The 26,504-nt window shown below is 43.4% G+C and overlaps 1 protein-coding gene across 4 annotated transcripts in view; it reads left to right on the top strand.

Moving 5' to 3' along the window:
- Positions 1–26,504, top strand: part of LOC146984030 (IQ motif and SEC7 domain-containing protein 1-like) — a 229,221-nt gene that overhangs the window by 84,744 nt on the left and 117,973 nt on the right. The window contains exon 1 of one of the 4 annotated variants that reach the window (XM_085780858.1): positions 250–439. The exons of 2 other annotated variants lie outside the window; for them this stretch is intronic. In XM_085780858.1, the coding sequence (XP_085636984.1) occupies positions 291–439 (149 nt within the window). In that variant the 5' untranslated portion in view covers positions 250–290. Of the gene's footprint in view, positions 1–249; positions 440–3,122; positions 3,246–26,504 lie in introns of those variants that run through there. One more of the 4 variants, XM_085780860.1, reaches the window with a different exon arrangement.

Raw genomic sequence — 26,504 nt, 5'->3', positions numbered from 1 at the left:
AAACAGTCTGTGTCCATTATGTGAGGGGAAAAACCTTGACTTAATTGCTGTGTCCCTGTGGAACTCCATTACCTGAAGAAGGTGGCGTTTTTTTGTTTCTGGTGCACTTATGAGAAAAATCCTTGAAAGACGACTGATCCATTAATAACACACCACGGTATAAAGTAAATAAATGTTATTTCTTAATCTACACTAAAAACACTGGAGCAGTGAAGCCTTAGCTGATGCTGAGAGATGGCGGTCAGCAAAGCCAGGCGTTCTGTGGATCAGTGATTTGTCACTCAAACCAGATGAGAAGACGGACTTGTGGACGTCAGGGAAACCGAGAGCAGCTGGTACGGAATCGGAGGATTTTTGGGATGTTCGGCGTGCCGGGCGTCAGCGATCTCTGCCCTCTGTTTTGTCTGCGCTCTTCGGGGACCTGGTCTCCTCTCCGCAGGTAGGAGAAGCACCCGGCTGACCCCTGACCTCCCACTACACTCACCCTGACCCTGAAGCCCCGCTGTGGACTTGTGGTGCGCCGTCTTTTCTGCTCCCTTCCTCCCCCACTTCAGAGGGTTTTTTTTTTTTGTTTTTTTTTTAAAGGGATAGTTCACCCAAAATTGAAATTTCACTCATTATCTCCTCCCCCTCATGTGGACTAAGGGCTGGGAGAAGTTTCAGAGTCCTCCGTGGCTTCTCTGAGTTACAGGGGGTCTCGGCGTAGCAGTGCATGTCCATATAACGGTTGCAAATGGATACCAACTGTCTTCGTAACAAAAAGACACACCAAAAAACATCCAAATACCTCCATGCTGCTCGTATGTAATGTCCGTCTTGTATTGAAGCCCGAAATGCAAAATTGTCCCGAAAAAAATTAAATAAGTCTATATTTCAAGCTTGTTTGTAGCGGAAGCTCCTCTTCCCGGTTTGTCAAATTTGGACGAACCAGGGTCCGTCCTCTTCCCAGTTCATCCAAATTTGACGAACCGGGAAGAGGAGCTTCGACAAGCTTCCGCTACAAAACAAGCTTGAAATATAGACTTATTTAAGTTTTTTCGGGACAATTTCGCATTTCGGGGCTTCAATACAAGACAGACATTACATACGAGCACTATGGAGGTATTTGGATTTTTTTTGGTGTGTCTTTTTGTTACGAAGACAGTTGGTATCCATTTGCAACCGTCATATGGACATGCACTGCTACGCCGAGACCCCCTGTAACTCAGAGAAGCCACGGAGGACTCTGAAACTTCTCCCAGCCCTTAGTCCACATGAGGGTGAGTAGATAATGAAAAAAATTTCAATTTTGGGTGAACTATCCCTTTAAGTATATTTTTTGGGTCTTTATTGGATAGAACAGTTGAGAGAGACAGGAAATGGGAATGCAGTGAGATGGGGAATGACATGCAGGAAAGGGCTGCCCGATGCAGGATTCAAACCGGGGAGTTCCAGTATTTACCATTCCATCATGGAAAGCCTTATTGGAAGGGAAGAACAAGGGAGAAACAGTAGGATACAGAAGAGGAGAGGATGAGGGGAGAGAAAGAGGAAAAGGTGAAGGATTGAAAGGGTGAGAGGAAGAGAAGGGCAAAAAGAAAAAGGGGGGATTAGGGCATGGAGAAATCAGAATTAGAAGAAATTGTACCAAAAAAAAAGAGGAGGTAAAGGGGGATGCCATGGAAAAGAAGATTACTGGATGGATCCAGAGAGCAGACGATTCAAGGAGGAAGAAGAGGGGATGGAAAAGGTTATAACCAAGGAGGAAAGGAAGAAGGAAAAGGCAAGTTAGAGTCAGAAGAGGACAAAGAATACCAGATATCAGATAGAGAGAAAACAAAGGAGGCAGTTGGGAGAGAAGAAGAGCAAGTACAAAAGAAACAAGGAAGAGCAAATACAGAGGAGGAGATGGAGGGAGGGAGGGAGGGAGGGAGAGGGAGGCAGGAGTTAGATGGTGAACTGATAATAGAGGAGTGAAGGAAGAGGTGAGGGAGACAGAAGGAGAAAAGGAAAAGGAAAGATGGAGAGGAAGGAGGAGACAGGAGAGGTGTGTGTGCTGCAGACGGAGCGGAGCAGCAGTGTGTGTGTGTGTGTGTGTGTGTGTGTGTGAACGGGCCGCAGCCTCCACAGTCTGCAGTCACAGCAGCACAACTCACCACACCTGTCACACACTCTTCTCTGTACAAGCATGATGCTAATTCTCCTGCCGCACACAGCACGTGATGATGATGATGATGATGATGATGCACGCATACATTTCTTCTTTATACCCATCCATGGACCTGGAGGTGTGTGTGTGTGTGTGTGTGTGTGTGTGTGTGTGTGTGTGTGTGTGTGTGTGTGTGAGTGCGTACATTCAGGGGTGTGTCGCTGCTAGAAATGTGAAATTGCGAGGCTGCCAGCTGCATCGCCGTGAGCTGCATGAGGAGAGGGGGAAGAAGAGGAAGGTGTGTAAATAGAAAGAGAGATAGAGGTGTGTACAGAGAGAGAGGACGAGCAAATGAGGGGAGGTTGTGTGTGTGTGTGTGTGTGTGTGTGTGTGTGTGTGTGTGTGGAAAGGAGAGAGAGGGAGAGAGGAAAGGATGGAGAGAGCAAGCGAGAGCTATCAGATGTGTGTCAAAGGAGTGTGTGTGTGTCACTGGCTGAGTGCACATGAGTGTGACTGACAGGCTGAGTGTGTGCACTGGAGAGTGAAAACACACATACATTCACACACAAGAAGACACGTGGAGAGGAGGCTGTCAAGAAAGCAACCATGCATCTCCATGGAGAATACACCCAGAGAGGGGGGGGGGGTGAGAGAGGAAGGGAGAGAATGGGGAAAAGAGAGAGAGAGAGGGGGGGGGTGGGAGGGGGTGTTTGTAGATTGGGAACGAAGACAGAAAGGAAGGAAAGGAGGACAGAGGTTAAATTGAAAGAAAAGGCACGGAGGAATGGAGGGCGGGAGGGGAAGAGAGGAGGAGGAGGAGGAGTTGGGGGAGTGGCTGGGCGAGAGTGGTAGACAAAGCAAGGGAGGAGGTGAGAGAGAGAGTGAGAGAGAGAGAGAGAGAAGGGGGCGAAGGAATAAAGGAGTAAAGGGAGGGCAGGCTCGGAGGAAGAAGCAGTAGAAGAAGGAAGAGGGGGAGACAGGGCGAGCAAGTGACAGAGAGAGAGAGAGAGAGAGAGAGAGAGAGGGCTATGTGTGAGTGAAGGTGTGTGTGTGTGTGTGTGTGTTGTATCCTCTCCAGTGTAAATGAATGGAAGGCGTCTCCATTGTCTTCAGAACGGTAAGAAGCTCCGCTGCTGCACAGCATCTGTCTGATAGTGGGCTGTACGTGTGTGTGTGTGTGTGTGTGTGTGTGTACTTGTACAGCTATACATGTGGGGACCAGGTTGAGTTTTAAACCATCAGTGAGGACATTTTGGGAAAGTGAGGACATTTTGGCCGGTCCTCACTTTCTCAGACCGAGGGTTAAGACTTTATAATAACTAGGTTATTATAATTAGGTTTAAGTTAGGTTTAGAGTAATGGTTAAGGTTAGGGTAAGGGGCGAGGGAATACATTATGTCAATGAGTGTCCTCACAAAGATAGCCATACAAACGTGTGTGTGTGTGCGTGCATGCGTGTATGTGTGTGTGCTTTAACCACAAGTTCATGATCATAGTATATGTGCACTCAGTGTGTTTGGTGTCTGAAAAACGCAGACGTAGGCATTTTAGAAAGAGGACATCAATGTACATTTAATGCAATTCTACGTGGTGCAGTGTGTGTGTGTGTGTGTGTGTGTGTGTGTGTTTGTGTGTGTGCGCTATCACTTGTTTCCTTCAACAGATTTTTTTTTTTTTGCAACAAACCGATAATCAGTACACTACATCATCTATGGGTGTGTGTGTTATCAGTTGTGTGTGTGTGTGTGATTTCCAGCTGTCTCTGAGGACCGGTCAGACTTGTGAGGACGTTTGGTGGTTGCTTCTGTGTCAGGTTTTCAATCACGCTGAGTTTGAGGTTAAAGGAACATTCTGGTATTTTTCAGTCTTGCTCTGATTTGTGTCACACTGTTGTCATGGCTGCTTGTGTTAACTTTCTCTGTACCGTGTAGAAGATGCTCAGCATCTTCAGCTCTGACAAGTCAATCTGAGCTCCAGGTCCTCCGAGAGATTTCCAAATAAATGTTCAAATACAAGATCTAAAGGTTAGTTTGAATTTATAATGGTTCAGATAGAGCAGTGGTTCTCAAACTTTTTTTTTTACATCAAGGACCCCAAAACTGACACAAATTAGACCACTGACCCCAGTGGACACCAGAAATACACAAATATTGATTAACGTTACTTTTTTAAAAGCCAATTTACATTCAAATTACTGCCAATGGCATGACATTTTGGAAAAAAAAATCTCAAGGAATTTCTGGAAAAAAATCTCAAAAAATTTCTGGAATTTTTTTTTTATATTTCTGGGGGGGAAAAAATTGTAAAATTTTGAGAAATGCTTTAGGACCAACTTGAACCCTCTCAAGGGCCCCCGGGGGTCCCCGAACCCCACTTTGAGAACCACTGAGATAGAGGATGGTGTTAAAATCAGGTTTACATTGAGGTTACAATCAGGTTAAGGGTTCAGGATTAGGAAAGGGTAAAAGATAGACTTAGTTTTACACTTGTGGTTTAAATTAGCTTAGCATTCAGTTTTTATCCAGGGTTAGACTCAGATTTAGGCAATTATTTTGGAGAATTAGGATAGAATTGGGTTTAGATTAAGTTTAGGAATAAAGAAATGAATGACAATGATGTTATTGAGCCTGAGTTGATGTTGCTTACGGTAGATTGGGTAATCAGGTTAAAGGTGTTCAGAAATGGCTGTTTGTCCTGTTTGTCACACCTCCTTCTATGAGTTTCCATGAGTTGCAACACGAGTTTACCCGAGTAAGGAAAACAAATTTGATTGGTCGTTATCGAGTGGGCGGGATATTCAATGTTTGGGGCGAGACCGAGCTCGGTGTGTGTGTGTGTGTCTCAGACGTTTGATTGACGGATGACAGATCCAATATCAGTGGCTGATGAATCATGAGCAGCGTGACGCATAATTCGTGTGCCTGCATTATCCAATGCGAAAAAAAACAACCACACTTTCATCCTGGATTTATTCGAAAATAGAATTTTACTGAAAGTTTGGGCTACATTGTCTGATATATGAGTTATTACACTAATTTTATGACCCAGAGTGGAATCAAATTCATTTTTCTTTTCTGTACACCTTTAAAGATGAAGATAGAATAAGGTTGAGGTTTGATTTTTGTTCAAATTAAATGAGATTTAGTGGTTAACCCCTGGTTTACAGCAGGTTTGTATTGGATTTGAGTTGAGATTCAGTTTGGCAATAAATTGGGAAAAGAAGTAAAACCTTGTAAAGGTTAAGTGTGTAATTGTGATGAATGAAAGAGGTGACATTGAGGACGATGACTGTGAAGAATGATTCTTCCTCTACAAGTGAAGCAGGGTAATGCAGACTTGAGTGTTTCCTCCTCTCTCTCCTTATCAAACAGACTTATATGTGAAGCGGCGGCTGAATAAATTTGCAACTCGTTTTGAATCAAACATGAATTCATGTTAAATACTGCAAACGATCCTTTAATTCAGCAGAGCAAGGTCGAGCCCAGCTGCCGGTGTTGCTAGGAGCCGACCATTACCACCAGTGGCCTACAGTGGAACAAATGGAGCATAAGGGAGCGTGGTCCGTTCCACCATGCTGCATCCTTTATGTTCTTACATGATGTTTGAGATGGACAGACAAAGCGTAGGACGAGGACCCGGGCTTGGAGCTCCTCTTCCATTCAGTCATTTAGATGCTGTTTTAGTGACGTCTTCCAGGTTCATCTCTAAATGATATGTTACTGTTTAAACTACATTAACTAAAAGGTTCAAATACATGTATTTGAAGAAAATCCTTCTCAAGGATGTCCTCATTTTATAAAGACCTAATTAGGTTATCATTAGCCTACTACAAACACGATTTTTTCAACACATAAAACTGCGAAAGCCTTCATATTTTAACATTGTAAACTTGTTTTACTGCAGTTCGAAGCATGGCTTGAAAAAGGCGTGGCTTTTGGTGTGTTCAGCTGTAGGTGGGAAATCCTGGACTTTTAATACATCTGCTGCTGAGTGTTACCGTGTAGGTCATTCAGTCATTCATTAATTTGTTCTGTGTGAATCAAAGATTTCATGTGTGCTGTCAGAGCTGGTACAGGGTGGAGACTGGAGCTCGGGGAGACACAAAAGTCTGCTTTTGTCTGCTGGTGAAAATCGAATTAATTACTTCATAAATAGAAGATATCATAAAATCAATTGCAGTAGAAGCCAGAGGAGCCCTATCTGATCCCTCTTCTTTCTAACATTTGTGAGAAGAGACTTTAAGATATGATTAACACTAGTTACGTTGATAAGGCGACAACACAAACAGAATACCAACACCTGGATAATGATGTGTACTGTTATCCTAACAGATTAGACCCTGCAAATCCTCAGCAGCCATGTTGGGACACATGGTCTGATGTTTGAGCTGTGGGATGATCTGATTCAAACGCACCTGAACTAGGTCAGATGAAATGTATGAGCATCCTGCCTGTGGCGTTAAAAAGGAAGCATCTTTTCATCATATCAGTGACTCATTTGGAAGGAAAAACTGTTTTCTGTTTGGATATCTTTTGGGGTTTTTCTTTTTTTTTTTATCACTTTAATATTTTGATGAATTCATACTTTCACTGTGGTCTGAAGATAAGTATTTCCTTGCAGTAGTTCTTGAAATCTTGAAATTTTGGAGATGATGCAATATATTTATCACTGGAAAAAAGGGGGGGAGGATATTATCATCATATCCTCCACAGTTTGGTAGTTACAGTAGATCCTCTCATACAGTTTATAAGAATGTGAGAATACTAACAAAACAAACAAAAAAACTGTTTTAACCATTTATAATCACTACAAAACTGAGATTGCAGACATTTCCTCTACAGTAGGTCCTACAGATTTCCTGCTAATTGCTGAGTTAGATGGTTTATGATTGGGGTGGTAAAGTATAAAAATCTTGAATCAAAGCTGAGAGCATATGAGATTTTATCATGCAAACCACATGGGTAGCCCACAATTGTTGTTCCTATAACATCCAAGCATATAGGAAGATCCCCAGATGCCATCACGCAAACTGAGCAGTAATGAATACAGTGAGCATCACAACAACTATCATAAAATCACTGTTTTCTATAAGTTTGCCTCATTTCCTTCTGTGAAGTTATTCATCAGAAAAGATAAATACTGTCGGAGCGTTCAATGTGAGGAGATGTGGGAAAGATTCAACATTCAATGTGCTTCATCAGTGCTCCCTTTCCATTCATTTAGTTGTTGTCTACGCCCATCAGAGCAGGAAAATGTCAATGAAAAATGTATAACTTTGACCTATTTGCTCAGGCATCTCACCTAGAACAAAAACACAACTCCAGTTGTAGTCTGCATATTGCAATCTAAATATCTGTTTCCATGTCTTTAATTTACACAGCTGAATCTAGTTGACTTTTTCCCTTTTTTCGCTCAATCTCACACCAATCATTATTTGTTTTATCTGCTCTGAAGCTGAGTTCATAGCGTTGAAATGCTAAAATTCTGATTGTTGTCGAATTCTTTTTTTTCTTTTTTAGCTCAAACGCGGATTAGCGGATTTCATTACTGTGAATTTTTGAGGGCAGAGCTTTTGTGGAGAACAAGCAGCAGCCCAAAATAAGCCAGTCCCGTTGGGGCCGCGGTGAAGTGAAGTGTTAAGACACTCAAGTGCACTACCGCTCAATTATTTAGCGAGCGTGCTGCTGGGATGTTTGCTAGCCGGTGTAGCTAGCAGGACAGCCAGGAGGGGGTTTGGTGGCGAAGGAGAAGAATCAGAGAAGAAGAGCTTTAATTCTTGTTGGAGGTAGATGATATTTCCGTTTATGGTTTCTCCCTAGAGGTCTGCTAGTATTTGTTTTTTATGAATGTCCTACTCTTAAACTAGAAAAGCAGCTGTCTGTATCCTAATCCAACCAGTCTGCAATCTGCAGACAGCAGCTACTCCATATAAGACAATGACATAGTAAATACTCAGGCTAGTTTACCACATGTTTGCCCTTCTGTTGGCGAGGTTTCATGAGTAGAAATGCAGTTGTAGAAACGTTCAGGGTTTTTGATGTCCCCCCTTCTGGTCATGTATTATTATCCCCGGTGGGGATACGTGTTGTCCCCCCCTCTGGTCAGACAGAGTAATATCCTACTTTAGATCAAGTCTACATCATTTGAACCACGAGTCTTCTCATCCCCCCTACAGTAGCACACAGCGTCTACCAGATCGTCATGTAGCCTACTGTAAATTCTCCCAAAAAAAAAAAGGCGAGTCTGGAGATGCCGGTTGCACTGGGTCGGGTCTGTCTCCAGGTTTGAACAAATAAAAGCCGGTCTCAATTAGAAGTCGGGTCTGTGTTCTACAAGTTCTAGTGAATGAACAAAACCTCTCAAAGTGCTTCATTCCTGCTACAGTTCTCAAAGTCCCGACCCGACCCGACCCGGTCCGGTCCGCTAATGCAGCCAGACTCACGTGCATTAATTCTCATCCAGACCGTGGCAAAAAAAAGAGACAAAGAGAAGACCTGACCCGAGACTCCTGTCTATTAACATATCGTGAGTTGATGTCGATGTGACTGTATTGGTTATAAACTACAGGTCCACAACCTGGAGATGCCATCTGGTCTGGACTGGTCTGATCTGGTCACCGTGTACATATGAGCGCTACTAGCAACATGTCAATATTGCATCTGTGCGGCTGACGCAGCAAACGTGTGACAGCCATGATGCAGTCGCGTTTGCGTTGTCTGCAGTATATCACAACCCTGATACTGCTAACTGCTACTACCATCTACTGCTAACTAATCCTTGGGCAAATGCTGCGCACTACAGTTGATAGAACTGCTCATTTCTACCACCACGATTAACTTCTATCAATACCGCTAACTACCACAACTAACCAATGGTGATACGGGTCATTTCTACTGCCATTTAGGGGAAACACAAACTGGAGGTGAATGTTTACCACTTAATTCTGCTACTGCTGATAACTACTGTTGACACTGCCGACCTCTGCTGCACTGCTCCTGTCAGTCATGCCAACTAATAAACTAAGTTCATTTCTACTAGCACCGCTGAGCTCTTTTAATGTTGATACTGTGCCTAGTGTTGGTTGTAATCTGTTAACATTGCCACTTCTGCACTGAAATGTATTCAATGCACATATCATTACGACTTTGACAAGTTAATATCAGCCGTGCCGTGGCCAGTATGTTCACTGCATTCGCTCTGTTCTCCCAACACGTTTCAAAATGTCTGGTATAAGACTACCATCTAGCTTTGATCTGAGCCATCACATTAAGATCAGTTTTCATTTCCCTTAATGCGAAACTTTGACATGAGTGTTTCCTAATGAACTCACATTGTCTTACTTAAGTCCTGAACACAGCAGAGTAAAAGGCAGAGCTGTAACAATATTAGTGAATGCTGCTGAGGTTTGTAGTCCTTCATCTGCATCCTATGCCTTGCCCCCCCCCCCCCCCACACACACACACACATCAAACCTAAACTATAAATGTAAAGCCTGACGCTGCACAACTGTCTGCTGTCTGGGAAATGATGGGAGAGCAAGAGACTGACTGTCAGGAAGTGAGAGAGAGAATATGACAGTGACAGAAAAAGCGAGGGAGAGAGACAAACTGATGAAATGGGAGAATATGAGCTGAAGAATCCACTTGATTACACAGAAGTGCTGCTTGTTACAGTTTGAATACCAGTATAGCACTGCCAGAAAAAATGCTACCTTAGTGTAATGACTGAAGAAATGTGAGCATGATGGAGGGGGAAAAAAGTGTTAATGCTAATATTTCTCCTGACTCATCAATGGACCACATTTCCCATCAACCACTTTTGCCTCCTTTGAAATTGATATTTTGTCTAGTGGCAGAAGGGTTAGAAGTCATAGATTGATTTAATTCTATTCATTTTATTTCACAGACATCGTTTCATTAGCGATTTAAAGAACGGTCTTGCAAATCAAAGTCTTATTATGAATCTGTGTAGGATGAAAACCCCCTTGACTGCTGTTTGATTCATTTTTAAAATTACCCAGTGAGGGTCTCTTAGTTAATTTACAAGCATTCTGAACTTCTAACCCGCATTAGAGCTGCTTAGCATAAAAACTGGACGCAAGAGGAAACAGCTAGAGCCAGCACTGTCCAAAATTCAAAATACACCTTTTCACCATCTTTGAAGTTCAAACCACAAACTCGGTGACATAGATAATACATGATGACAGAGCCACGTCAAGTCTTTACACTAAGCTAGGCAAGCCAGCTCCATACTGAACACACAGACACAGAGAGATGAACATAATCTGAATATGTCACTCTCAGAGACAAAGTGTTTCAGTGTATTTACAGAAATGTTGGATTTTTACTTTGTAACTACAATTAGCTTTTATAGTTTCCCACCAGACTTCACAGCAGGATGAATGGTAGCCTACAATACTCAGCTGTAAGAGCTCATGTAAGTGAGTATCCTACATCAGAAAACTGAATACAGAGAGACACTTCATCTTTCCTTTAAGGATTAGGAAAAATATAAAGCAGCATTTTAAGGGATAGTTCAACATTTTGGCAAATTGGCCCATTGCCATAATCGCTATAGTCATAGCAGTAGGTTCGTTACCTTTACTTATCGGTGTAAGCTATTTTTAGAACGGCGGAGCAGAGCCGCGAGCTGCTCAGAGCTACGGAGGCTATTGGAATTTCTTGGTTTCCCTCATCAAACTCATCAACTACACAACCCAACAACTCCAAAACACTTTCGTGGACAAGTTGTGACCTGCACATTCACCACGCTATAGATAATAACAGAACGTAACGAGACAGAGTTGTTTTAGAGGGAAATTCATGCAAAACCACTGATGCGCGTTGCGTTCAGGGACAGTTTTTCAGCAAGCAGTCTCTGTATTTACCTCGAAAACGACTCCGTCTCGCAACGTTCCATTATTATCTCATAGCGTGGTGAATGTGCAGGTCACAATTTATATGACTATAGCGATTATGGCAATGGGCCAATTTGCCAAAATGTTGAACTATCCCTTTAAACACCACTACAGTTTGTATGTGTTATTTTTAATCCATTACATTATAGATATTCTTAGATATTTAAGTCTGAATTCAAAAACAGTTTGCCATTTATACATTTATAAATATGATGCCTTATTTTCAACTACATTAGGCTCCATATGAAATTGTCAAAATGAGCATAGTGGCCCCACATACCTCTTACCTGAGCCACTGGTCTGCTATTACACAACACAAGAGACTCTAATCTTCTCTGAGTTGTTATGCTGATGAAGAAAATCTAACTGGAAGCCATCTAGTGATGGGATCTTGGGAAATGAGTCCACATGTAAACGTTCTGACTCCATGAGCACTCAGTAGTCAGTCTACATTCAGAACAAGTCCGTCCTCATGGTTCATGTTGGTGTCAGATACACACACCTGTAAAGTTTAAGGACCGACTATATTTTGCAGATTGCGATGTCATCAGAGTGACAGACAGAGAGATAAACACCTGCCAAGGTCCGGGAGTCAGACCAGGGACAGTTTTTGACATTCCTGTCTGTATCTTGGAGCTCTTCAAATCCTGAACACTAGTTCCATGTGTCTGCTGTTGTGGTGTGGAGTGTTGCAGCTAGAGATAATAATGAGTGAAACACAAGAAATGAAACGTCACAGTTCAGGTCATAGTTGCTGTAACATACCTTGATATTTCATATTGAAGGCTGCAGCTAGCAGCTCAAATGGGGGCGATGGAGATAGAGAGGGTTGGCCAATAATCCCCAATCTCCATTCACTGTCCTGGTGTCCTTGGGCAAGACACCTTACCCACCTTGCCTCGTGTGAATGTGTATTAGGGGTGTCACAATTGCTCCAAAATGACGTTTGAATATTCCCTCTAAAACGAACACATAGGTTTGAACCATTCAAAAAATCTATATTTGTCAAAAACAGAAGGACAAACTAATCCAACCAGACATAACTACTTGTATAGGTATTTTTCAGTTTGTTTGTTTTTTAAGTATATGACCTGCAGGATAGGGCCGCTCGACACGGGATTCAGTGAGGACTAATAGCCTCAACACGTGGGGCGGGTGCTCTATCAACTGAGCTAAACACCACTCCTTCATTTCAGTTTTAACATGTCTTTGAAAATAATGGAATAGGATTAGGGCCACTAGGGGGGGAAAAAGTGAGTTCTGACTTTTTTCTCAAAATTCAGAGAAAAAAGTCAGACTTCTGAGATTTTTTTTTTTTTTTTAGAAAAAAATTGTCAGAATTCTGAGAAAAAAGTCAGAATTCGCTTTTTTTCCCCACAGCGGCCCTAATCCTCTTCTGTAGATTACAAAATTAGTAAATGAACTAAAGGCCTATACCATCAAACCTTTAAGACCGTAGAACTCTCTCTCTCAAGTGCAACACCTGTGACCTGTCCCTGACCCGTCATGCAGTGCGCCCCTTGCAGTGACCAGTTGCATATAAAATATATCCAAAATATGGTTTAAGATCAAGGAGTTTGATTACAAAGCAGACAGTCAATCAATAAATTCAGGAGAAGTTACAGTAAAATATAACCAACCCCCAAAACCACCTTTACTAGTTTATGCTACAGTAAGTGTATACAGCACCACATTTTTCAATGGGATACACACACACAGACACACACGCGTGCGCACAAACTTTACATCAGTGGCTGCTGTCTTACAGGAGTGCAGTCTGTTCAGTATGGTAGTTGACTGTGTAGCATGTAAGGTGAGACAACCCACATTTCCATAAAGTACAGGATACTGTTTATGTCTCATCTTTTTCAGGATTGTTGTAACACAAGTCGCAAAAGCATGTGTCGTGAAACAGACTGAGAGAGAAGTGAAGAGCGAGGAAACAAGATCAGAAACGGCTGCAGACACCAGTCGGTGTAAAGTTGTAACTCTGGCAGAGTTTGTTTGTGGAGGAACTGGGAGACGAAGAGGAGGGGGAGGAGGAGGAGGAGGAGGAGAGGAAAAGAAAATGAGTTGAAAATAGAGGAGAACAGGAAGAAGATAAAAGAGCAGCAAACCAGGGCGAGACGAGTCTCCCGTCGCTTCAAATCCTCTCAGGTTTTAGACGAAGGAGGTAATTACAGAGGATGATGGAGGGAGGGAGGCGGAGGGAGAGATGACTGGAGAGAGAGAGGGGGGAGAGACAGGTGGTGAGGAGGGAGAAAAGAGAGAGAGTGGGAGGAAAAAAGAAGAATCAGAGGAAGGCAAAGGAAAGATGGAGAGAGGGAGTGGAAAAGTGAAGAGAGAAGCAAAGGACAAAAAATACAGAGAGAGAGATGAGGTAACAAGACCAGGGGGAGAGTGATAGACATGGGCCTCATTCACCAATACCTGAACAAAGAAAGAAAGAAAGTTGAAATGCTCAAATGAAAATCTAGGAGGGAGCACCAGACTCCAAACGTAAAAAGAACGTTAGAAGTAAAGTGGATGTAGCTACTGCGACAGGAATGAAACAAAGAAACCAACAAAAAGCTTATATTTAGTTTATATTTTTATTTTTACATTTAGTAGCGTCAGCAGTGGATGCAGCTCATGTTATCAGAGAGACTGCACTCTCAGGTGTGCCATAAATATCATTTATATATCATCATATTATCACATATGATTCCAGTAGTGCAACGGATCGCTGTTGATCCGTGATCCCTTCGGAATGCAAGTTTTCCGTGGAACGGTTAATGAAAAAAAACAAAAACAAACAGTTGTGTGTATAATGTGGGAACACTTACAGTAAGAGCACCATTAAAAAAAAAAAAAATCATATCGGCAGCTGTATGTCGCCCCCCCAAAAAAAAGAGAGAGAAGAAAAAACAAATGATATGAATTGAGTGTCTATAATGTTTTTTAAGAGACTGCAATGATTTGTAAATTATTGTTATTAATATATATATGATTATTAAAAACATCATAAAAGATAAGAAAATAATTCTTATTCAAATCATATAATATCATACGCAAGTCTCAGCTCTGAAATGTAGGGTTAGGGTTAGGGGTTAGGGGTTAGGGGTTAGGGGTTAGGGGTATGCTCCTGACTGTTCGTATAGATTTTGTTCTTAGTTAAGAACAAATCCTGGATAAGAAAACATTCGTGAATGCCAAAATCTTCGTAAAAACGCAAAAATTGGTTCTTTAGAAGGGTTCGTGAATGAGGCCCATTGAGAGTAAATGAAATGAGAGAGAAAATGTTAATACTGAATGGAGAAGGAGGGAAGGAAGGAAGGAGGGAAGGAAGGAATGAGGAAAGATAAAGGTCATGACTGCACAGACCAGTGAAGTTCCTCAACAGCAAACATGTCCTCTGTGTGTGTGTGTGTGTGTGTGTGTGTGTGTGTGTGTGTGTGTCTCAGTCTTCCAGCAGGTGGTGCTGTTTGGTTGTTTCAGGAGGTTGTTGTTGTTTTGACTTCCTGTCCGTCTATCACTTCCTGCTTCTACACAGGCCAGCCCAGACACACATTACATTCACAAATGTCTCATACAGCTGAACTGCTGTCTCAGCATGAATACACAAGTCTCTGAAGCCACTGTACACACACACACACACACACACACACACACACACACATCAAAGCTCAGCGAAAGGCTGGTTGAAGCAGGCTGACCTTCTGTCCTCAGACTTCAAGAGCTTTCTCTCGCTTCTCACACACACACACACACACACACACACACACACACACACATTCGCAGTGGAAGCTCTGACCTTGAAGAAAAAAGCAGAATATTTGTCTCTTCCAGTGCAGTGTCTGTCTCCCTGCTGTTTGAAGCCTGTCGGGTGGTCCAGTGTTTTTACAGATGAATTCTTCCTCCTCCTCCTCCTCTTCCTCACACAGAAACCACTTCTCAGTCACTCGCTCTTTGTTGCAAAGTGATCTGTGAGGTGTGACCGCGGACGCGTCCCCAGAGACGCTGCAGGAGACAAGCGGGACCGGGCTGTGGATCAGTGGATCACGTCACTCTGCTCTGCTCTGCACTACATGCCACTGCTGTTAGTGCACACACATGTTGTGTGTTGTTGCAGCACAGATGCCTGAGGTTATAGCACGGACGCATGCAGTTGTTTTCCTGCTCACATTAAAATGAAACATCGGTCAGCGCCATTCAGACGTTTTCCAGTTGGATTACTGTGGGTGTGTTTTGTTCTGCAGCTCCTCTGTGTTTTGTTGCAGTGTCTGTGCTCATCTCTGCACCATCAGCACCTCAGTCTTTCCATTTACTGCATCATGCACACAGTTCCCACACGTGTTTCTCTTGACAGTGGATTTGAGTTGCATCTGCGCAGCCTGTGCCTCTGTAAACCTGGATGAACCAGTACAGAGGGCTGAATGGAAGCTGTGTGTAGTTCAGGGGAATCCAGTGTTGTCTGATTGTTGGTCATCAGCCCCTCATTGCTGTTTTTTTCCTCTGCAGACAGGAACAGACTCAGAAACAGTCCATTTAACAGACGGACAGGGCCCAAGGTTTGAGGAGGCCCCTGCTCATGAATATTGACCCCTTGCAGCTACGTCACAATTATCACGTGACACGAGAGGCGACGCCATGACGGACGGCAGAAAGTGCTCAGTGATAATGTAACTGTCTATAGACTGTATGGGTGCCGTCCAACAATGTGGCTTGATCACTTCACATTACAACCTCACAGCATTATCACTTATTTCAAATAGAATATCTACTCATCCGTTGCAATATTCTGTTTGTTTTTTTGTTATTCGCTGTAGAATATCTCAGTTTTCTGTGTTTTTCCACTGGTAAGGAGCTAACGCCAAGTCAGAGCCACACTCCCCATGATACAGCAGCTGCTGCTAACTACAGTTAACAGACCTGGAAATTAAAACCTGGTCCGACCTGTGGATGTTGACGACCTGACCCGACGTCTGTCTAATTAGTGATCATTCTCTGATTAAACCCGGCTGAAAAAGAAAAGAAAACAGGAAGCTGTCTTCGTTTGTAATCACCGCGACCCGCCGTCGGCAACTACGTTGTGACAGTGCTATGTTTTACAGTAATATGAGTGTTAGCTGTTGTTAGCCACAGCATGTAGCTTCAGCGGGGTCATTCCTATGTTCCCACAGCCCTATGTTCCCTCAGCCTTATGTTCCCACATTTCTAACTTTTGTTGTCACTGAAAATGAGGCCCTATGTTCCCTCAGCCCTTTGGTCCCACCATTGGTTGGGTTTAGGCAATGAAGAAAAGAGTTGGTTAAGTTTAGTAAAAAGACCCGGTAGAGGCTAGACAGGCCAGATAGACAGAGTCCAGATAGGTAGAGAGAGTCCAGAGGGAACATAGGGCCTAACAGCTTTAAGCCCACTGGTTCCTGCTAAAGACATACATCTTTAAAACACTTGACTAATATACAGTTGAAGCCGTGTCTTAGCTGGGTGGCCTGTATTTGTAGAGAAGCTCATCTGTGGAAATGGATTGGATATGATGGATCAGTTAGGGATCAAAGGTCAGAGGTCACCGTAGTGCAGGCTGGAGGTCCTCCTGAGAGAACAGACTGTTTGTTCAGCACATCCACGCTTTGTTTTCTTATTTGGATTCCTAAAAAGCCTGTTCTTTTATTTATTTATTTATTTATTTATATTACTCAGCCCGTTTAACAAAAACACAACAATTTCCAAACTGGAATTAAAAGAGTTTCCTGCTCGTCTGCTGCTCCCTGCGGCTGCGTCTATTTTTAACACGCACACCATTTCCCTTGGTTTGAACCGACGCAACACTAAGCAGCACCTATAGTCTGAACAGTGGAATCATGGGAAACCGATGAGAGGTTTGAATTGATGACAGGAGTGACAGCCCAGCGCAGTGAAGTCAGAGGTCCGACTGGCTGTAATTACTGAGGAGCCAGGAGACGGTCCACTGAAACAACACGCTGTCATCTGGCACCAGCTTTTTAATGTGTTTGGCTTCAGGACCAAAACTACTTTCTGGCTAATGGGACATTAAAAAAAAACAAAAAACATCAAACTAAATGTTCCTTTGGTATTAAAGTGCTTGGTGTAATTTGTGAATCTGATGCACGGAGGCAGGGAGTCAGTCAGATCTTCAGTGATGCCCACGGTGCTCGGACGGACACTGAAGTGGAACTGAGACAGGTCTCATTATACAGCTGTTTGAATGCATTCATTTACATTCAACATATGGAATTCAAGTGTTAACATGAGGCAAAGAGGTGGATGTTGGGTAAACAATGACATCATGATAAGACCTCCAGTTTCCTCTTTATTTAACAGTAGCTACATGAGCAGGGTTAATTCTAGTACCTGAGTTTGATATTTTATATATTAAAGGGATAGTTCAGCTTTCTTTTTTTGAAGTGGGGTTGTATGAGCTACAAAAGCCCATAGATGCAGTGGAAAGGTGAGAGACACAGGCAGTACACTGTTGTGAATGGGGGACAATTAATCAGCGTATTTTCAGTGCCTAGAGAAGTCCTGTCTCAAAATAATACACCAGGTCAACGGTACAATATAAAGTAAATATGTACAATGCATCAGCTGTTCAGAAAAAAAGTTTTTTTTACATTTATGATGCGCCGGTATTTCGCAGAGACCTTTCTACTGCATCTAGTGTACTTAATGGGTATTTGTAGCTCATACAGCCCCACTTCAAAAAAGCTGAACTATCCCTTTAATACATTATAATTTAACTGTATCTTTATAATGACAATGTTCAAGTGTCTCTGGTGGGGAGGACAGGATTATCAGATGAACCTGGCTGCACAAAACATTTGAGAGTTTTTTTTTTTTTTTTTTTTTTTTTTACATTAATTTGTTTCCATCACACGTATCATCCTTCAAATTGTACGTTAAAGAGGAACTATGCAAACTTTTTACCTGAATTAAACAGCTTCGGAGTAATTGTGATGGTTAAATGACTTGTTATGGGGAGAATGGAGGCTCTCTGCCTTCCACCTAGCGCCAAAAACCAACCTAGCAAAATCAGATCGGAGACTCAGCAGAAAAAAAGAGAATTCAAGTTGGTTTGCAACAAATAGCCAATACGTTTTTTATGTGTTGTATTGTTCACCATTATGCGCATTTTCAGCTGTATGAACAGCTCAACACAGAAATAATCCAAAACAAGTAATCACATCTTTAACAACCCCCCTCAGCTTAAATTAGCAATAGAAGTCATGAAATGATGTATTTCAGCACCACGGACAGCTCACTACCTGCATGGAGGAAAGGATGGATAGAAAGACAGACGGAGGAAAAAAGGAGAGAAAAGACTTGTGGTTTGCCACAGTGCACTGATACACCATGCACATTGAGTAAAATAAGTAGGCTAGAATGTTTTATTGATAATATTGGGCCACTAAAGTTTTTTGTGTAAACTGTAGATTCGTTATTTGCAGAAATTATTATTATTTTTCTGTTTTTGAGCTCTGAGAAGCTCAGATCAGTTGGTCCCTGTCCAGTGATGTGGTCACCTGCTGCTCAGTAAATCTTCCCTCCCTTCCTCTGCTCCTAGACCAGCCTGCCCACCAGCAGCTCCTTCCTCAGCTCTTCATTGACTGAATTAACCCTTTCACCATGTTTTTCCACATTCCAAGTTGTAAACTGTTTTCTTGTCTGTAACAACATCTATTGCCCATCTGCCCATCCTGGGTGAGGGATCCCTCCTCTGTCTCTCACCCTGAAGTTTCTCCCCCCTTTTTTTTTCTTGTGAGTTTTCCCTCAGTGGGTGTGAGGGTCTACGGGCAGAGGATGTTGTTATGATGCTGTGTAAAGTCCTTTGAGACAAACTGTGAGCTGTACAAATAAACCTGCCTTGCTATGGTCGATCTCAGGTGAGTCTTGATTAATTTCAAGCATGAGAAACTCCTCTCTCCGCTCAGGCGCTGTCGCCGAGAGACCGAGAGAGCAGTGCTGAGGTTTGGATACAAGTCCAATACATTGTTGTTGTTGTACATGCAGGCCAGTGGTTTCTTGTGACAGCAGCCGATATCTGGCACACGAGCTCCTCAGCATCCACATCTCCAAGTGTTCGTGTTCGTGCAGCTGTTTTCCACACAGCCTTCTTCAATTCCTCTCTTCCATACGTACATACAGACTTTGAAATGAATCCATCAGCTATTTTTCGTTTTCCGGCACTGCTCTGATGTGCGTTTTTTTTTTTTGGTACGGACAATAGCTAGCTAGTTGAGTACTACAGGTAATACAGGCAAATTCACCTATTGTCATAATCCGTAGGAGTAAGTTCATTACCTTTAATTGTAGGAGCAAGCTGTTTTTAGATCGGCGGGGCAGAGACGTCAGCTCCCGTGTCAAACTCATCAAATACACAATCCAACAACTCCACAACGCTCTGGTGGACAAGTTGTGAGCTGCACATTCACCACACTATGAGATAATAATAGTTTTAGAGGTAAATGTGTAACCAGAACTACATTCCTGACATGAAGTAGTTCAGAGTATTTGCTTCATGTGTTATTATTTCATAGCGTGGTGGATTGTGTATTTTGTTTGATGAGGGAAACTGGCGTCTCTGCTCCGCTGATCTAAAAACAGCTTGCACCGACAATTTATATCTTGTAGAATGTGTTTCTATTGAAGTATTATTACATCTTTTGGAAGATAGAAAATTGAAAAATCTAAATTTGAAGGAGTTTTAGCAAAAATGTAGTTTGGGGATGAATCAGCTGTGATCTGTTTAATCTATTGTTCCTGATCTGTTGATTTCCATTCATACATTTATAATTTCCGGTACATGACACAAATATTACTTCAGGAAATAGGACTGAGTAATTTTTCTAAATCTGTCACCTGACATGTGCCGTCCTCCATGCTGTCCAGGAAGTGACAGGTGTGTTTTATTTCTGTGTGCTGTGATCTTCTGCTTCCTGTTTGGTTACGTCTGTTGTAATCTCCTGATGCAGGAGACTCTGACTCAGCTGTTCTCATCCCAAACACGTAGAGCTCCACTCAGAGAATGAGCTGGACTCATTTACTGAAACTTAAGAGGGATGCTGTGAGCTGGCTCTGCAGTGTCCACCTCTGCTCTGTCTATAGACCCCCACCCCACCCCACCCCCCCTCAACAACACACAGCATGTTTGTCCAGTCACACTTGATGCCTCAGGTATGTCTGTGTGTGTGTGTGTGTGTGGTGCAGGATGGTGCTGCAGTGCATCTCCAGCAGATAGTACATGTCCCTCTGTTGCTGCAGACTGTCGGCAGAGAAATGATCCAGTACGCCGCTTGTTTAGAAAACAAAGTCTATTTTAACGTTGTCTTGTGGACGTGTAAATAATGACTGTCCTCTCTGCAGGAAAGCTTCAGGTAAGATAAGAAAACCTCCTGGTCTGGCTCCTTGTAAACATAGAAGAAGTATTACCACCAGTATAAAAACTAAGGAGTTGTGTCCTTCACTGTCCCATTGGACGGCTCCATGGAGGAACGAACTGGTCGAATCCCTCTTGGCCCAACTTATCCCAAGATTCATTTGCACACCTGTAATAGAAAGCCTTTTTAATGTAAATCTTAGGTTTCAGCTCAGTTGCACCATTAAAGGGATAGTTCAACATTTTGGCAAATTGGCCCATTGCCATAATCCCTATTGTTTTAGGAGTAGGTTCATTACCTTTAATTGTCAGTGCAACCTATTTTTAGAACGGCGGAGCAGAGCCATGAGCTGCTCAGAGCTACGCTACAGAGGCTCATGGGATTTCTTGGTTTCCCTCATCAAACTCATCAAATACACAATCCAACAACTCCAAAACGCTCTGGTGGACAAGTTGTGACCTGCACATTCCCCACGCTATGAGATAATAACACAACGTTACCACACAGAGTTGTTTTAGAGGGAAATACAGAGACTGCTTGCCCCAGACAGGAACGTGCATCAGCGGTTTTGCATGTATTTCCCTCTAAAACAACTCTGTCTCGTAACGTTCTGTTATTATCTCATAGCGTGGTGAATGTGCAGCTCACAACTTCACAACCACCAGAGCGTTGTGGAGTTGTTGGATTGTGTATTTGATGAGGGAAACCAAGAAATCCCATTAGCTCTGAGCAGCTCGCGGCTCTGCTCCGCCGTTCTAAAAACAGCTTGCGCTGACAAATAAAGGTAACGCACCTACTGCTATGACTATAGGGATTATGGCAATGGGCCAATTTGCCAAAATGTTGAACTATCCCTTTAAGTAACTACTTCAGATTTGTACAGTATAACACTTGAGTAAATGCACATTCCAGCACTGGTTGTAGGCCTACCAATAGTCAGCTCTGTAGTTTGAACTTAACCTAAATCTACTCATCTAAAGCAGTAAATCATATGTGCAGTGTTCATTCCCCGAGAAGATCCATGACATCACATCAGCAGTCTGTTCAAGAGTCGCTTCAGGTCATAGGAGTGAAGCCTGAGCCGCTCTGCCCGCAACTCTCCGCATGTATTAGCTACTGTACCTGTATTAAGAAGACGAAGACGAGCCTGAACGCCTCAGTGTTTTCAGTCAGGAGTCTGCTGCCGTGCACGTTCCTGTGCCGGGGTCTCCTCAGGACTCTGCGTCACTGCTTCTCTGCTTTCTGCTCATCTTATGTGTTTGTTCTATGAAAAAGAAAATGTAAATTAAATCATTGATTTCATTTCGCTCACGTCTTTTTGACCCTACAAGCACCTCATTTAGTTTTTCTGTATTACAAAATGAAAAGAAAAGAAAATCTAATGATCACTTTGTTTTAATTATTGTTTCAAAAAAACAAAAGAGACACAGACGGAAGGCACAGACAACGTGTCCTGTTTTCCTTGAGGCTGTTAGTGCACGGCTTTTAATTCAAATCCCCCTCTCTGCATTGCCAGGAAGATTTTAGTTATGTTGCATTTTTCTCTCGACCTCTGTGTGTGTGTGTGTGTGTGTGTGTGTGTGTGTGTGTGTGTGTGTGTGTTGCATTCCTGTCCATATGCTTCTGATCCCGGGCCCCTCCCACTCTGTGCTAAAATCAGCAACACACACACACGCAGAGTGACAGCATGAAACCTGCGTTGTCATAGCAACACCTCACTTGACTCTGCGACCATTCCTCCACCCTCCCTCCTGCTCCTCCCCTCCTGTTACACGGCAACCGTCTCCAAGCAACATCATTTTCCCGCCCTTCTCTCTCTTCTCTCTCTCTCTCTCCCTCTCTCCTTTTCTCTAATTGTTGGAGCCAAAGTTGATTATGAGCGAGGGAACGAAACAGGATGGAGGAAAGGGAAAAAGGGAGGAGGGGAGGGGCAGGGGGAAGAGAAAGGGAGGATGACACAGTGGAAAGACAAGGATGGAAGATGGAGAGGAAAAAATAGAAAGGAGGGAGTGGGAGGAGAGGAAATGAAAGGAAGTGGGAGGAGAAGAGGAAAAGAGAAAGTAGCTAAAGAAGAGTACGGAGATGATAAGAGAAAAGCAAGGACGGAAGAAGGAGAGAATTTAGGGGCAAAGGGAAGGAAAAAGCGAAGTGGTAGAGAAGACAAAGAAAAGAGGAGGAAAGAGGCAAGGAGAGGAAGGACAGTTTGGGGCAAAGAAGCAGGGAGAGAGATAAAAGAGGAGCAAAAGAATGAGAGAATAAAGAAAGAGGGCACATTTGGAGGAAAGGGGGGGGGGAGCGAAAGAGAGAAGATGAGATGGCACAATAACCAAATTAAAAGAGAGAAAACAAAATAGAGCGATAAAGGGGAAGAGTGTTGAAAGACGATGGACCGAAAATGAGGAGAAAGATGGAGAGATTAGTAAATAATGGATGTGCAGAAAGTGAGGGATAAATAAAAGGGAGGGGGGGATGATGTTTACATTATTAATCACCTTTCCTCCTTTCATTATCTCCTCGTTCCCCTTTTCCTTATCCCTTTCCTTCTCCCTTTTTGCCCTCTATTCTCCTTTCTCACGCATCCTCCCACTTTTATTTTACCCTTCTTATTTTTTACCTTTCATCCTCTCTTTTCCACTGTTTTCTGCCACTATTTTCTTTACATCCATGCTCTCTTGCTTCCTTTCCTTCACCCTTTTTTACCTTTATGCAATTTTCTTTCCTCCCATCTTTTCTCCAACCTCCCTCTTTTCGTGTCTTCAACTGATCCTCTTTTCCTTGTCTCATTTTCTTTTTTTTAAATTCTCCTAAATTTCTTTCCCTCCTTCCTTCCTTCCTTCCTTCCTTCCTTCCTTCCTTCCTTCCTTCCTTCCTTCCTTCCTTCCTTCCTTCCTTCCTTCCGTTTTCATGCAGCTTTTTCCAAGAGAAAGTCTTATTTAAAACTCAGAAAACTGTCATCGTTGAAGATAATGATGATGATGATGATGATGATGATGATGATGATGATGATGATGATGATGATGATGATGATGAGGGCAGAAAACACTCATGTGTGTTGTTGGACCAATAAAGTATTCAGTGGGTTAATTGGAGCGATTGTTGTTCCTGGAGATTCTTGAGTGGTGTGTGGCTGCTGGAGAGAGACAGAGAGAGAGAGAAAGAGAGAGAGAGAAAGAAAGGGAAGCACATAAAAGATAGAGTCAGAGGTAATAAGAGAATACGGGACAGAAGAAGAGATATATAAAAAAAGAGAGGGAGGAGGAGGAGGAGGAGGAGGAGGATAGCTTATGAGAAGTAATGATGAATTATAGAAGCTTGTCCCCAGGCTGGAAAGTCACTATGGAAGGAGGAGAGGGGGATGGATGGATGGATGGATGGATGGATGGATGGATGGATGGATGGATGGATGGATGGATGGATGGATGGATGGATGGATGGATGGACGGATGGACGGACGGATAAATATGGAAAACAAAGAAAGAGAGAAAGACATAAAAGAGAGGGAGGGAAAAGATGGGATGGAAAGCAGTAAAAGTAGGATAAGTTGCAGAAGGAAAGAAAGGAGGAAGAGTGAAGAACGGCCAGAGAGAAGAAGGATGACAGAGAGAGAGAGAGAGGGAGGAGGATGTGTGGGTCAATACATTTTGTCATCGAGCAAAGCAGAAAATTATGAAATGCCCCCGCTCCTGTTGCTGTGGAAACCAAGGGGAAGCTCTTTCATGTTTCATGCTTTGTTGCCCACGGTAACTGTCCTGAGATTGAAGGATGGATAGAGACGGAGAGGGAAAGAGGGAAAGAGAGATTTGTTTCAAAACGGGAAAAGGACAAAGCTGTGGTGATAATCACCATCAATAATCATCAATAATGAGAGAGTCAGGGCACAGTGTCAAGATACTGCTGCTTTAACTCGGCTTCTGTTGTTTCTACTGAATCTACTGTTAGATCATTATTCATCTGCAAACTACGTGATCATGTTATGAAATGTTTCTTTTCTGACGGTTAGTTCCATGTACAGTTTAACATGGCTCCCGCTTCATCTGTCATCTCTAAAAAAAGGAGTTGCTGCAGGAACAAAAAGTCCCTCTGCAGCACGGAGGACGCATTGTCATTGTGCAGGAGGTGTGAGCTGTCTGTGGTCCACTGAGCTCAGGTGGGACACTCAGGCCATCACACACACACACACACACACACACACACACACACACACACACTCTACAGCTGCTCAGCTCTGTCTCTGGTCTGATGGCCCCGAATGACCTAGTGAGAGGGATGGAGAGAGGGAGAGAGGGAGAGAAGGAGAGAGGGAGGGAGAGAAGGAGAGACGGCTGAGCAGCCTGGAGACTGGAGGAGGAGGAGAGGAGAAGACTGGAGGATGCAAGGAGGGGAGGAGTGCTCTGGAGGAGAGGAACTACACCGAGGAGAGGAGTACTCTTTAGGAGATGTGCCACCTTTAAAGGAGACATAATTATTCTGCCCTCTTTCCACAAATTAAAATAGTTCTCAGGTGTCTTAAAGACATGTCTGTGACACAATCCCCCAAGGATCAAACATCACAGCTCTTTTCATCCTCTTAAAACAGTCCTGTTCAGAACAGCTGGTTTCAGTGTCTGTCCCTTTAAATGCAAATCAGTCACTGCTTGCCCCACCCCTTCTACCAGTGGCGTGCACAGACTTTTTGAAGGGCAGGGGCGAAAAGGAAAAAAAAGGGCACATAATAGCGCGTCCTCGCCACTGAAGAGGGCACTTTAGCAAGCATTTTGGCTTCCCTGAGGGCACTTTACCACATGTTTTGGCTCCTAGATGTGGCTCCTAGAGGGCACTTTCAGGGCTGCCAAGTTTCAGAAAATGACAAGAGTGAGACTGTAGCGACATGGTGCATTTGTGGTCGCCGGCGAAAAAAAATTGGCCTTTTTTAACGTTGATTTGGCCCCCAAGAGGGCACTTTAGCACACGTTTTGGCTCCTAGAGGCCATTTTACCACATGTTTTGGCTCCTAGGGGGCACATTCAGGGCTGCCAAGTTTCAGAAAATGACAAGAGTGAGACTCTAGCGACACGGTGCGTTTGGCCGGCGACCACAGGTTGGCGGCGAAAAAAAATTGGTCTTCTTTAACGTCGATTTGGCCTGTTTTAACACGTGTTTTGGCTCCCAAGAGGGCACTTAAGCACACATTTTGGCTGCCTTGAAGTTCACTTTAGCACACGTTTGGCTCCTAGAGGGCACTTAAGCATGCGTTTTTGGCTCCCAAGAGGGCACTTTAGTACAAGTTTTGGCCCCCATGAGGGCACTTTAGCACACGTTTTGGCTCCTAGAGGGCACTTTAGCACACGTTTTGGCCCCCATGAGGGCACTTAGCATGTGTTTTGGCTCCCATGAGGGCACCACACGTTTGGCTCCTAGAGGGCACTTTAGCACACGTTTTGGCCCCCATGAGGGCACTTAGCATGTGTTTTGGCTCCCATGAGGGCACCACACGTTTTGGCTCCTAGAGGGCACTTTAGCACACGTTTGGCTCCTAGAGGGCACTTAAGCGTGCGTTTTTGGCTCCCAAGAGGGCACTTTAGCACACGTTTTGGCCCCCATGAGGACACTTTAACGCGCGTTTTGGCTCCCAGGGGACACTTTAGCACGCGTTTTTTAACAATTGGGCCACGAGGGGGGGCGACCGACCCCCCTGTCCCCCCCCTGTGCACGCCACTGCCTTCTACTGGTACCAGGTAGGGGTGGTATTATGCAAATCTGAAAACTAGTTACATCACTGGAAGACAACCGAGGGAACAGCTCATAAAACCACATAGAGTTCAATCTAGGGAGCCTGAAAATTACAGATTTTTTTTGTCAATTCTCACATTTTGGGGACCGGAAGGCAAGACAAACACCTAAATATGTTAAAGAGCCTTCAGAAAGTGATATTTCCATAACATGTCGCCTTTAAAGGGATAGTTCACCCAAAATTCAAATTTCACTCATTATCTACTCACCCTCATGTCAACTAAGAGCTGTGAGAATTTTCAGAGTCCTCTGTGCCTTCTCGGAGTTACAGGGGGGTCTGCGCAGCAGGATTTGTCCATATAATGGTTGTGAA

The sequence above is a fragment of the Trachurus japonicus genome, chromosome 7 (genome assembly GCF_045865225.1).
Source record: "Trachurus japonicus isolate A0001 chromosome 7, Traja_1.0".
Taxonomy (NCBI): domain Eukaryota; kingdom Metazoa; phylum Chordata; class Actinopteri; order Carangiformes; family Carangidae; genus Trachurus; species Trachurus japonicus.
This window is presented reverse-complemented; position numbering and strand designations above follow the sequence as displayed.